Source organism: Anabrus simplex, chromosome 1 (genome assembly GCF_040414725.1).
Source record: "Anabrus simplex isolate iqAnaSimp1 chromosome 1, ASM4041472v1, whole genome shotgun sequence".
Classification (NCBI taxonomy): domain Eukaryota; kingdom Metazoa; phylum Arthropoda; class Insecta; order Orthoptera; family Tettigoniidae; genus Anabrus; species Anabrus simplex.
In genome coordinates this window covers 496990749-497005895 of record NC_090265.1, presented here as the reverse complement: position 1 = coordinate 497005895, position 15147 = coordinate 496990749, and the positions used below count along the sequence as shown (strand labels likewise).

Here is a 15147-nt window from a genome sequence, read left to right as displayed (position 1 = left end):
TTTTTCTCTGTTTGCTTCTCACACCACAGTATCATCTGCAAACAGCATTACCTTCAGCTCCATGTCCCCATATTTTCCCTTTGTCTCCTTACAAATTTATACATAACCATTATGAATAACAGTGGTGACAGCACACTTCTTTGTTGTAGTCAAGTTTTATTCCACAACCACTCTGTCCTCCCCACATGTGTGTGTGGGGACACTACTGCAACAATTTTTGCACAGTCCACTTGGTAATGGTCAAGTAGATTTAGGATTCCAGAATAAAAAACAAGTGGATCACAAGATTAATAAAACATGAAAATGATTTCAGTGTAGCTGCATTTAAGAATTGCACTTGTATCGAATAATGGTGGCATAAAAAATCATTGTCTATTGATAGTCCCACCATATACCATAGTAAAATATACATTCAAAAAGCTGTATCATTTATACAAGAGATTATCACAGTGTTGACGCAGATAAAATTGGTTAGTTGCTGATGTGCATGTTAATGGCCGTATAATAGAAGGAACAATCTTCTTTGGTTATAATAAGTGAAGGATATCTTGATGTTATTAAAGCAAGTCGTATCTGTCCATAAGGGTGTTAATGGGAGAATATCTAAAAGAGTGAGAAAGAAAATTACTTGACACCAAATTGAAATAAAATCACGGGAGTGTGTGTGTGTGTGTGTGTGTGCGTGCGTGTGTGTGTGTGTGTGTGTGTGTGTGTGTGTGTGAGAGAGAGAGAGATATATATATATATATATATATATATTAGCTAGCTTCCATGTGTAATATTATATGTATTCCTTCCATGTGTAATATAATACGTACTCTTGAAGATTATTTTAGGTTGAAGATGCCCTAAATTGAGGGGGAAACGTTCCAAATAAGTGTTATTGTGTTTATGTAACCACTATAAGTGGAAATAAAGTATTGAATAGGTGGATTAAAGAACACCTTTATTATTTTTGAACAGCTGTCAGTGTTGACAATAGCTTTGAATTTGTTATGACATAGCAGAGGAGGAAGTAGAAGAAAGGGGAGGGAGAGCTGAGGGAAGGGAGAGAGGGGGGGAACTTGGAAGGAGGAAGGTGTGAGAGAAGGAGGTGGGGAATTGTTTGGAGGATCATTTGTGTGACTTGTACTGACAGTTTTGGCATAATACCTGGCTGCTAAGGAAATAACTGACTCAGTGAGGACATTAGTTTTTTTGGAAATTTTATTCAATTTGAAAGCAGAATTAGAAAACTGGTCTACAGATATAAAGTACTTTTCTAGGATATTGAGAAAGAGGCCTTTTTTACTGAAATAAAGAATGTCCAAATCTTGTTGAATGGTGGAGAAATTATGATTAGCCTCATTAACATGTAACATTAAAGCAGAGAATCTATTATGCTTGACAGCATTTACAAGTTCCAAATACAGAGTTTTGAAACTTCTTCCTGTTTGACCAATACGAGGTTGAATCAAAAAGTAAGTTACACTTCCAAGTTATGGCCATTTATGAAATCACCTACATATAGGCAACACGGCTATGACAACATACAATGTAAGTTCACTTTTCCACATGGTCCCCAAGAGACTGTAAACATTTCTCAGAACGGTCAACCAAGTTTTCGATTCCGGATGCGTAGATTTCACCTCCAGTGCTATGTAACCACCTGGAGACAGCTGCTTTCACCTCCTCGTTGTTTTGGAATCGCCGTCCACCGAGATCCTTATTTAGCTTACTGCACATGTGATAATCGCATGGTGCTAATTCTGGACTGTATGGAGGATGTTGCCATACCTCCCACTTCAATCACTGCTGGAGTTCGGACGTTGGCATGCCATGTGAGGTGTTATGTTATTGTGCAACAAAATCACACCAGCACTTAATTTTCTCTGCCACTTTTCTTTAAGTGCCTTAAGCAACCAGTTCAACATTCAACAATACAAAGCCGAGTTGATTGTTGTGCCTTTCGGTATAAATTCCACGCGCACCACACCCTCCATGTCAAAGAACATTGTCGCCATTACCTCTCCTGCTGAAGGTTGGACCTTGGCTTTCTTTCTTGGTGGTGATGTGGTGTGCACCCATTCCATCGAAGTTCTCTTTGTTTCGGGGGTGATGTGGTGGACCTACGTTTCATCCCCTATGATGATTCGCTGCAGAAACTCGTCGCCTTCCACAGAATACCGTTGCAAAAATGCCAGTGACGATTGGCAACGTTGTCCCTTGTAAACATCAGGGACCCATCTTTGACACAGTTTACAAAATCCAAGGTGGTGATGAACCATGGAGAACACACTGTCATATGAAATGTTTAGCATGCTGGCAATTTCCTGCAGTATTATGCACCAATTCTCTCTAATAATCCCATCCACACTAAGCATTTGCAACGGTGCTGCATGTTGCGGTCCTGCCTTCACAAAATTTGTCCGAGAGATCCATGCGTCCGGCGTCAAATTGCTTACACCACTTTACAATACCTGGGCGAGAAATTGCACGTTCGCCATATACAGCAGTGATTTCACAATGAATGTCCATGTAATCGAGCCATTTAGCCCATAGAAAACTGATCGTTGCATGCACCTCCAATTTGGAGTAAACATCCAGTTGGTGTGCCATTGAGCCTAGTCCGCTCTGCACACACAACACGACAAGATACCACACCAACTTTCCTGTCGGACACGTCAGCAGTTACTGTAGCTTGCTCCACATTGGCCACAGTCACGACGCACAGCGTTCTCTCGTGGCGAGGTAGTGTAACTTACTTTTTGATTCACCCTCATATGCACAGCTGCATTCAGAACATTTCAATCTATATCACACCTGAAAGTGTGAATTTCTTAACTGGATTCAATGAACTGGAATTGTAAAATTTACAAGAATGCTCTATACTAATCCTGCTGTGTGATATGAGGCCTTTGTTATGTATATTTTACTATGATCTGTGGTGGGACTACCAATAGACAATGATTTTTTATGTCACCCTTATTCTACACAAGTGCAGTTTTGAATGCAGCTAGACCAAAATTATTTTCAAGTTTCATCAATCTTGTGACCTAATAGTTTTTAGTCTGGAATCCCAGATCCACTTGATCATTATCAAGTGTCTAATGATTTGACTTTTAAATGTGTACATTAGTGTATTTTCTGTGTTTATATTTTTGTAGTTTTAACTCAGGAAATTTTTAACCACTTATAATGACCAGGGAACGGATTTATATGTACTAATAATTATTGAAATATGTACATATATATTTAGTTATTTTTATTGAAATATGGAATTATATATGGACTTAAAATTACACATATAACATTAATTTCTATTTAATATCAAAGTTCGAAGAAGCCAAACAAAGTAGATCTACATGCAACACAATGTTGCATTTCTCATTTTAATATATTTATTTGAAGAACACACAATCCTTTATTCTCAATTACCAAAACAATGGATTACAAAATGTTCTTTTAAGTGCTGGAAAGTGAATCTTCTCCTATTATCTCTAAGGACAGTTTTATATTGAGTGAAACTTCGTTCAACATTGGAGGAGGTAATGGGGGCATAATTCACTTTTACAATATCTGCTGGGGTTAAATCCAATGTTAATTTTACACTTAAATCTCCACACAGCATTGCAGAAACCTTTGCCATTTCTTCGTATCCAGGGTTCTTTGAAAGTACAGTGGCCATCTTCATGTTTGCTACATCTGCAACTTTACCTGTACCACGATTTAGTTGTTCCACAGTTTTATTCACAATTTCACAACATTCAGAAAGTGAGAGATGCGAGTTTTGGAGCCTTTTCAGTGTTTTTGCGATGCATGAAAAATTATGCTGAATGTAACATAACCGAGCTCGATAGCTGCAGTCGCTTAAGTGCGGTTATTACCCAGTAATCGGGAGATCGTGGGTTCGAGCCCCACTGTCGGCAGCCCTGAAAATGGTTTTCCGTGGTTTCCCATTTTCACACCAGGCAAATGCCGGGGCTGTACCTTAATTAAGGCCACGGCCGCTTCCTTCCAATTCCTGGGCCTTTCCTACCCCATCGTCGCCGTAAGACCTATCTGTGTCGGTGCGACGTAAAGCAAATAACAACAACAATGTAACATAAGTCATTTCTCACACTTGTATTGCAGACAACTGTTTTTGCGGCTTCAAGTGAGGCTGCATCTTCAGAGTCCATGGCATGCAGAACGTTCTTAATACAGTCTATATATTCAACATGATATTCAACCGCTTGCAACCACGTACCCCACCTAGTTAGAATCGGCTTAGGCGGCAATGGCATCTCTGGGTACATTTCTGTCAAAAGATGATCTCTTCTATGGGCTTTGAGAAAAACATTTTTCACTGAGTAAATCAATAAATCTACTTTGGGGTAACTGCCTCTTATCACTTCTGCCACACGATGAAAGACATGTGCTACACATGTTAAATGAGTCATCTTAGGATATACAACACATAATGCTTCTCCGGCTTTTATCATATAAGGTGCGGCATCGGTAATAAAAAGTTTATTATACTTAACGCCCTGTGGCCAGGGGATACCCATAGCCTCATTGAACAGTTTTGCTATAGTTTTGTTATCGCACTTTTCTAGAACATCACAGTGTAAGAGAATCCGTTTACAATAATCTTCGCTTAACAAACCAATGATTACGTTGCCAATTAGCCTGCCTTCTTTGTCTGTTGTCTCATCAATGGAAACCCAAATTGGACCGTCTTTAATCTCTTGCCTTATCTTCCGAACAGTTTCATCATATATGGCTGAACAGTACGTTTTTCTGAACGTTGACTCATCCGGGATGGATCGTTTAGTATATTTCTCGAGGAATTCCCTGAAGCACTGATTATTCAGTTTGAAGAGAGGTATGTCAGCAGAGATGAGAGCACGGCAGAGATCGGTGTTGAACTCGGACGTTACACTGGAAGTTGCTGGTTGTGTCGGAAACAACTGTCTCTGCTTGGAATCTCGTTGTTTGTTAGCCTGGTGTTTACTGGTTGAAACGTGCTGTTGCACAAGGAACCTTTGAGTAGATGTTACTGTACAATGACACAAATTACAAAATAATATCTTACTGTCAGTTGATAAACCATCTTCTTTAAATTCTGATACGTAACTTTTCAATTTTAAACTGGTTGACTGAGCTACTTTAGGCATATTGTAACAATGTTAATGTCTTCTAAGAATATCACTATACAACTGCACACACTTAATGTACAAGAACACTATGATCCGTCTCACTGCTAATTCAAACTGTGAATGACTGGTAGTGAACTAGATGGAGTTATGAAGCAATCAAAGGGAATGTCCGAATTACGAACTAATCCGGAAACCACTAGCACATCGTCGAAAAATGAGATTTCCCTAGTTACAAAATTACGTCACAGACACAGTTGATGTTATGTAATGCAGCTTATCAGTGTTGTGTGATTCAGATAGTCACAGTACTGACCGGCTGATCTCCACCACTTCCAGGCTCAACCCCTCTCTTTCTTCGCACCGCTTATCAGCTTATTTTATCAGCCCAGACGTAGACAGGCGTGATAATGACCTGGACACCAGTTAAAATATTTATTTTTTTAATATAGATTTTTAATTTATTTCTCCATTATTGAGAGGAATACTTTTTAGTCGAAATATGGACTATATTGATTTTAATGACGAAGAATATGGAACATATGTGCTAAACTCCAAAATATGGAAAAATATGGAAAATGAATACTCCATTTTTCAACTCCACACGTCATGATTTGTAAAGATAATGCAAAATATAATTAATTTTAGCTTCCTAAAGAGATATGTATTTACATATAAATCCGTTCCCTGATAATGACACTATGTCCTCTTAATTCCACTTTTTATGATGAATAGCTGAGGATGGTCGAAACCAGTACTGTTATAAATTAAAAACTATGTATTGATTAGGTGGAAGAATAAACTAATGTTTGTAAACAATAAGTCATATCCTTCAATACGGGCCTATGAAATTTATTGCTTATACTGTCATTGTAGCCGCACTTCCGGAAACAGTTATGAACCAAGGCAACATTACAAAATGAATTGCCTGCAGGACGTTGATTTTCATTTCTGCTCTCTTTCCATTGTCCATGAGGTACACGGCTGGAAACACTGCTTGAAGCTCTTAATAATGCCTGCATCTAATGGTTGCAGACACTAGTAGTATCTGGGAGGAAAAAACAATCTGTGTTATAAAAGAATGCAGTATTGTTTAGATGGACAGCACAGTTGTCCTCTGAGTTCCCATGGAAGCATCCAGCCCACGAAGAAATCATCAAGAATGTCAGTGGTCGCCCAAGCTTTGGTGTTGGAAAAACATTGAACTGCTAACTTTTAAATGTTTTTGAAACTTTTCTATAACAATAGTCGCATGGTTATTGAATTCTTCACTATTACAACACAAGAAAAACAGTCATCCGATCTTTCTCTCTTTTCCCACCATGAAATGACTCTCCTCTGACTGCTAGTTTATAGTCAGGCAGACAATTGTAAAAGAGATTAATTTCATCTGCTTTGTAAATGTGTTGAGGTTCGTATCTCTCGAGCAGTGCTGGCAGGTTTGCTTATTCATTTATTTATTTAATTTACTAGCATGTACCTGCAGCTTCGCCTGTCTTTAATAATTCAACCATTAGATCTTTTAAACCATTTATTTAAAAACAAATTAAGAACATATTTATTAACACTAAGTGTTTTTACACAAATTGCATGAATTAAATGATTTAATTTTTAATTTTATTGTTACTTTCAATGCTTAAGATACTGGGTTGGTGGATGGTACAACCCTCCAAATGCTATCATCTCGCAGTGAGATAATTAGTAAAATCGGCACAACAACTCGTAAAATCAGTATAGCAATCAATTTTACGAATATTCTCTATCTGGTAGGCAGTGCAAGTTGGTCTTTGGTTGGGAAAGGAAAGCAGTAAGCGGTGATCTTGTTAGCTGTGAACCGATCTTTGTTTACATCTGCTCAAACTGTGCAGTTGCTTCGTGCGTTTGAAGATTATTGTTTGCTAGCCCATTTGTGATAATTGTGTGCCTGATTTACTCTATTTTAATTGGTTTATTTTAGTTTAGTGATTATTATAATACAAACATGAGTGAACTAAGTGGTTCAAGTGCAATTGGAGAAGCATTGGAGGAGCTTGGGAGTGATGAAAGTGAAGACGACATTGGTAATGTAGAAGATTTTCCTGATGATTTATCATGAGACGACTTTTCTTCTGGAAGTGGGGAAGAATATGACCATAATTTAGATATCCATGACTATAGTGATGCGTCAAGTAGTGATGCAGACAATCCAAACGTGCTAACCCTACCAGGCACATCTACACCTAAAGGCCTACCACAACAGACACTCTCAGAGTCTTTTTACCTGTGACATTTTTATTATTCATTGAAGTTTCTATTATTATATATCATTGTGCTTGTAATGAAATTTGGCACATTTGGTATATCTTGGAATTTAATTTCACATAATGTAGTGCTTGTTACCAACCTCAAAAATTGGAGTTTTTTTTTTTTAATATGACTAATCATCCATTATACTTTTACTGGATACTTGTAAGTAAAACAACCTACTATTATCTTATTCTCTAATTCTTCCTGAACAAATTGATATATAATATGCTATATGTAGTTACAAATTTGTATTTATTATAATTTTTAAAAATGTATCTGCATGCTGCCTTAAGAATGCTCAGCACTTAAGAGTGAAACCTACCGGGCGAGTTTGGCCGTGCGCGTAGAGGCGCACGGCTGTGAGCTTGCATCCGGGAGATAGTAGGTTCGAATCCCACTATCGGCAGCCCTGAAGATGGTTTTCCGTGGTTTCCCATTTTCACACCAGGCAAATGCTGGGGCTGTACCTTAATTAAGGCCACGGCCGCTTCCTTCCAACTCCTAGTCCTTTCCTATCCCATCGTCGCTGTAAGACCTATCTGTGTCGATGCGACGTAAAGCCCCTAGCAAAAAAAAAGAGTGAAACCATCAGCACTTGGAGGTTTAAACCACTATAAAAGGCCATATTATATAAAGAACAAACTAGTTTTTCCTTATAGATCTTCCAGATAAACTATATTAACCACTTGACGTACTTTGACGGATCTCCCCGTCCTGGCTCTCGACTGCACTCTGGTACAAAGACGGATCTCTCTGTCCGCGCGTAGTGTTTATTTCCAGACCCGCTCCAAGCCGGTTTCCTTTGTGAAAGGATTTGATATTAATAAGGTAACCTCTTGACAGATGGAATCACTGTTTTATTCCATTGATGTATTCGATAAACACGTCTGTGCAGTTATTTCGCGGAAAGAATAACCAGTATCTTAGCAACCTTATCGTAAGCGAAATCATGGCTGCCTCCATGTTGAGTGACGAAGCGATTATATGGGAATTTTTAGAAGAGAATGACATTGATATAGAAATAAGTGACGAAGAATTTAGTGGATATGGAAAGTAGTTCATGAGATAGAAACTTTAGTGCTGGTAGGGGTGAACAAAGTGCTGTTTTGCCGTCAAATATGTCACTGAATTTTAGGCCTACAACTGATGTTTTAGATGATAGCGGAATGGAACTGGGAGCAAATAAGTAATACTCCAGAGTATCATTCATACATTGCAAGTGGTGAAATAGTGTTTTCCAAAGGCACCTAGGACAATGCCCGAACGAACTACAAGTTGTGAACGAATTTCTAACAGCAGACTTTTCGGGAACATCTAACCAGTGAGGTAAATGCTTATGCAAGTAAATGTCTTATATCGGCTGCCGAGGATATAAATAGGGTAATGTCATTTGGGAAGAAATACTGGTTTCCTGTATCCGTGGATGAAATGAAGGCCAGATTACCTTGAAGTGGTAATGTATGATGGAAAAAAGACGTTCAGACCCAATCTTGTTGTTGACTACAACTGTGGAAAGGGTGGTGTTGATTCCCATTACCAGAGACTCGCATCATTCCCCTTGATGAGGAAGTATGTAAAAGGATACAAAAAATATACTTCTACATGCTAGACATGACACTTCTGAATTCCAACATCAATCATCCCCTCCTCAACCCTGAAAAGAAGCGAGTAGGCTTTACCACCTTCCGGATCAATTTGGCCGAACAGCTGTTGGCAAGTGTGACCTTGCCTGAGTATCCAAAATAAGGCACCCAAGCCCTAGGGATACACCACTGAGACTTCAAGAGAGGCACTGGGCACACTTTCCGACCAAAATACCTCCAACAACGAAGAAGGTTATCCCATCACGTAGATGCAAAGTCTGTGTGACACGGGGTCTGAGGAAGGAATCTTCATTTGAATGCCACCGGTGCAAGGTGGCGATGCACGAATATGATTGTTTTATGACCTACCATATTCATAAAGACTTCACTAAGTACATCTGACAGTAGTTTGGATATTTCCTCTCATTACGTAGCTGTAAAGCATGCTTTTTCAGTGTTGGTGATAATATGTAAAGTAATGAAAATAAATGGTACACCAAGGCATAAATAAGTTCAGTTAAATGATATGTGAATGGGTTAAGTGTCTTTCCCTGTGGAGCTAAGATATGTAGTGTTTTTGCCTTTCCAAATCATAAACAACCCACGTACAGGTGACAGCTTCATTTCGTGGAGCAAGAATTGCTCTTGGACACAGCCATGCATGATCGGTGAAATGTTGCCCCCATGTGTGTTAAAAATTTCTGATCTCTGTGTGTCGTGGATTTGGCTGGGCATCGCACACGTACACACAGACAAACACTTTCAGACATCATGGACTGAATATGGGTCCTCGTTTCGGGGATTGAAAATAGCTTCCTATGCCATGGACTTAAAGTGGGACCTTGACTCATATACTGTATGTAGGCCTATTACTATTCCTGTTTGTTATTATCTATCTTATGTAGTATACATTTCCTTTAAATAAAATGATTGAGTTAGTTGAAAGAAAATATGGTTTACATTTCATTGCTGGTATAGCGAAATGATCGTATTCCTAAAATTTTAAGTGAATGTATTGAATATCGGGTAAATATGAAATGAATGAATGAATAATTCAAGTGATTAAAACTAATGTAAAACTGATGTAGGTACATGTCCTCCTTTCAGAGCAGTAATACCAGCTCTGGTTCCTCCCTTTCTATTCACCGATCCTCTGATAAATATAAGATTTAGTTAGTTGAAAGAAAGTACAGTTACTAAGCTCGATAGCTGCAGTCACTTAAGTGTGGCCAGTACCCAGTATTTGGGAGATAGTGGGCTTGAACCCCACTGTCAGCAGTCCTGAAGATGGGTTTCTGGGGTTTCCCATTTTTCACACCAGGAAAATGCTGGGGCTATATCATAATTCAGGCTGTGGCTGCTTCGTTCCCACTCCTAGCCCTTTTCTGTTCCATTGGTCACTATAATACCTATCTGTGTAAAAAAAAAAAAAAAAAGAAAAAAAAGGTTCATATTTTATTGCTGGTATTTGATTAACATGTCATTCAAAAAGGGAGTAGTACCAGACAGATGTAAAATTTCTAGGACTATACCAATTTTTTAAAAGTGAGGAGAGGAAATTACAGACTAGTGTGTATCTTATCTGCCTTTGCAAAATTACTTGAGTCAGTAGTAAAAGTAAGATTAATGGAATACCTAAAATCATGTTACCTTTTCATTAAAAATCAATATGGCTTTCTTCCACATCGCAGTTATGTTCGGCCTAGTGAATCTATACAAAATTCCCTTGATAACAGTAAAATTGTGGCAGGCCTTTTCATTGACCTGGTGAAAGTGTTTGATACATTTAATTATCTGCTCATGTCGAATAAGTTAACAGCAGCGTGAATACAAAAAACAGCATATAAGTGGTTCCAAAGGTACCTAATAGCAAGAAAACAATATGTTGTTTGAATTATACAATCGGATTAGAATTCACAGTTAGAGATCGGGCCAGCTAGGAAGACATCCGGTGAGGTGAAGTGTGCGAGTGAGAAAGCAGAGCCGTAGGAGCAAGAATGCTGACTTCCCCTTCTCGCTCAGTGTTGTGGCGACGTACAGTTGACCCGAAATATTTGTTATAACTGACATTTAACACTCCGCAGATTTTCAGTTAGTGGAATTCCCTTCCGGCTATAAATTACAGACATACCTAGCCGAAATGAATGCATTTAGGAGTGTTACAGATGACAGATAGATTGAAGGAGTTAGAACATAATTTAACCTCTTATTACAGTAGCTGTCAAAATTGTTTCCATGTATCAATTTGCGTAGTCCTTATTTTAAAATTATAATTTGATGTAAAATTAACTTTACGACGCTGTAGATGTACAGTGTAGAATATGGTTTGCTCTAACACCAGGCTTCATAACCTAAGCCACGCCATGTAAAATAACTCAATAATAATAATAATAATAATAATAATAATAATAATAAGCTACAAGAAAATTCAAAGACTCTCAGAAACTATGCGAACGAGGATAAATTTTTATGGTCATCTTCTCCTCAGAATGAACTCTATGATTAACCGAACAAATCTTGTCTTCTTCCGTAAGCCAAAACAAAACCGAACTGGTTTTAAGAAACTGAAAAAGACATGGTAGAATTAAATATTACAGAAAATCCACTATTCGCTCGAACAGCTAAAGTAATAACTAAAGAAGAAAACATAACGTTCCAAAACAAATCTACATTAAAAGCCAAATCTATCATCTCGGAAGACGAGAAGAAACGAAGATCAGAAAGAATTAAGAAATACTGGGCACTAAGAAAAGAACAACACACAGAGAAAGAATTGATTCAACATACCCCAAAGAGGGTGAAACGAAATAATAATAATAATAATAATAATAATAATAATAATAATAATAATAATAATAATAATAATAATAATAATAAAAATGTCTGCCTCTGTGGTGTAGTGGTTAGCATGATTAGCTGCCACCCCCGGAGGCCTGGTTCGATTCCCGGCTCTGCCACGAAATTTGAAAAGTGGTACGAGGGCTGGAACGGGGTCCGCTCAGCCTCGGGAGGTCAACTGAGTAGAGGTGGGTTCAATTCCCACCCCAGCCATCCTGGAAGTGGTTTTTCTGTGGTTTCCCACTTCTCCTCCAGGCAAATGCCGGGATGGTACCTAACTTAAGGCCACGGCTGCTTCCTTCCCTCGTCCTTGTCTATCCCTTCCAATCTTCCCATCCCCCACCATGGCCCCTTTTCAGCATAGCAGGTGAGGCCGCCTGGGCGAGGTACTGGTCATTCTCCCCAGTTGTATCCCCCGACCCAATGTCTCACGCTCCAGGACACTACCCTTGAGACGGTAGAGGTGGGATCCCTCGCTGAGTCCGAGGGAAAAACCGACCCTGGAGGGTTAGAAAATTAAGAAAGAAAGAAATAATAATACTAATAAGTACTTTTGTTTTAAGGCGAGAAAGCAGTGTTAGACTATATGATCGTTTGTCCCTAGCTCCTTAATGCCAATATTTTGTTGCTTTCTTGTAAAATAAGAAATGTGACTTAACGATATGACATATATAATTATATAATTGTTCTCAGGTACAGAAACAAAATATAATTCATAAAAGGAAACACCATAAAGGGTCTACATGTGCTGAGTAACAATGTATGTGTACGAAGATAACTTAAATGGCACTAGAAATAATAAGTAATAAAATAATGACACTATAATTATTCACAAAATGAGCACATTCTTGTTTTATTGTGTCCACTACATCTCTTCAATTCCACTGAGTCCTCCGTCATCACTTCTGTTGTCCTCACCGTATGATGTGTCGTCGGCTCCCAGCTGGATCGCAAAGGTCTCCGTAATGTCTTCAAAATGTTCCCCATCCCTTATGTTTCAGTCTTCGGCGGATATTGACGCGAATTTCTGTCTAGTGAGTTTCTCTACGTCGTCAGTAGTAAAGGTGACATGAGAAGCTACCCAGTCCTTCACTTTTGCCCACATTATTTCAATACTGTTTAATTCAGGGTGATATGGGGGCAGTCAAATTACCGAATGTCCGTACTGTTCCATGAGTTCATCAAGGACGTAGGTTTTGTGTGCCGGCTTGTGCAATTTGATAAGCTCAAAAAGCTCGTGTTTGTACATCATCTCACGGTGTGGAATATTCCTATTCACTAGCCAGGAGATCGTCACTTTACATGAGCTGGAGATTGGAGCACGATCTACTTCCTTGTTGTGATATGACACGTTGTCATTCACGAGAACACTGCGAGGTGGAAGTTAGCTTTCATATCTTTCGTTCTCTTAAAAAAAAGTCACTATTCATGTCATCATGGTAGTCGCCACTCTTGCTGCCAGACTTCCAGATTTGCAGACAGTTCTCGATGAAACCCATTTCACCGCCAGCATGTACAACTATCCTCCACCCGATACTGGGCATTTTTTAATAAACGTACCTTTTGTATTTTATGTCATATTTTTCCATTAGGATGCACTTGTTAGTGTTAGTTTTTTTTTCTGATGATATCCTAATGATCGAAGACTTCACTTGACACTAGTATTGGATCCTTTGAACTTTAAGTCTTTACCTAACTTTGCACGAATATTTGAAACTGTAGGTAAACATTTTTTCATCTAAATAAAAATTGCTAACAATACGACGTACGGCACCTTTGTCAAAGTCATCCAATCCAGTAATATTCTTTGTGCGCATTCTTTTTTTGTTTGGTGTTTCAAACAGACTATCCATAGATTTTCCTAATTCTTTCGTTTTTCGCTCTTAATCCTAACCAAAGAACTTTCTGACACTCCAACAGCTGCTACTACTCTTTCCTGCACTTTTTTACAATCTATCATGAACTTTACTTCCATTGCATCCCTTTCCATAAAGTCTATAACGTTCAGGATTGCTGCACGAGTCAGACACTTTAGCACATTACGATGCACGCTACTTTTAATGCCTTCCATACTGTCACAGATAGGCCTAACGTACACCACCATTAACCACAGTTACTACTCAGCGGGAAATTAGAAAGCAGAGCGCAGCAGCTGAGTGTAAACTTATGCACTGAACTGTCCTTGTAGCAGGAGCTTTGTTAGGAGGGGATGCGCTCCCAGATGTCTTCCTAGCTGGCCCGATCTCTATATTTGGTGTCCGTCAGGGGTCAGTATTAGGATCAATACTCATTGTTAAACGACTGGGTTTAGCACTATCAACATTAAATTCCATTGTGAGTAAGAACCTTGAAATGTGTAACCAAATATTAAAACACAGAATGTCCACGAAGACAAGGAAGACTGGGAAAGAATCTACATACAGTGAGTTGGATGTTGTACTCTTTCCCTGGTATCAACAAGTGCAAGCATCAGGCATTCCTGTAGATGGCAGCATCTTATGAGAGAGAACCCTCAAGATCACGCAAAGAATGAACATCAAGAATTTCTCAGCTACCAACGGATGGAGCTTGTGCTTCAAAGACCAGTTCAGACTAGTGTATAAGAAGCTAGCAGGCAAGAGTGCTGATATTGTCATCACTAGACATTGTATCTCTAGGACCCAAAAAGTAAGTTTTAGGCACCTACATAGGTGGGAAAAATGTATAAAATAGGTTCTTATAGTTTCAAAATGTGCGCAATGCAATTAATGAAATACATCTGAAGGAATACTGTACAAGCAGAAATAATACAGTGTGTTTATATATTTTAAATAGAGCATGCAGTGTAACATTTGCATATAATAGTTTAATTCTGGTTTGTCTTAAATTGGTTTACATTAAATTATAATTTCCTTCTGGGAACTCAAGTTTTGATATTTTTCTTTATTTATAGGTCATTGTGTCAGATATCAACACTCAGTTTATTGAACATATTATATTCATTATGAAAAATGTCCTGGACAGCAAGACTGATCAACCATCAGAACACCTTGGAGTGACAAGTATTGAAGGAATGATGCTTGCTATTGTCAGGTAGGTAGGCCTATGTATGCAGAGTTGGGAAATAATTGAGTAAAAATAATTGATTTACTAGTAACATAATTATATTTTTATTTTAGTAAATTTTACTTGTAACTGTTACATTTTACAGAATGGCCTAGATAAGAATTAAATATTTTGAAATAAAGCGTCATTCACGCAATAAATGATTTTTAGAAAATAAAAAATCAATCTCACAGTGATTTTCAGTTTTAAAAGTTGTTCATTGAATATTTTACTAAAGA

The 15147-nt window shown here is 38.3% G+C and overlaps 1 protein-coding gene across 1 annotated transcript in view; it reads left to right on the top strand.

Moving 5' to 3' along the window:
• Positions 1-15147, top strand: part of Nf1 (neurofibromin 1) — a 666749-nt gene that overhangs the window by 333229 nt on the left and 318373 nt on the right. Inside the window, exon 19 of the mRNA XM_068225031.1 lies at positions 14757-14896. Within this exon, the coding sequence (XP_068081132.1) occupies positions 14757-14896 (140 nt within the window). The remainder of the gene's footprint in view (positions 1-14756; positions 14897-15147) is intronic.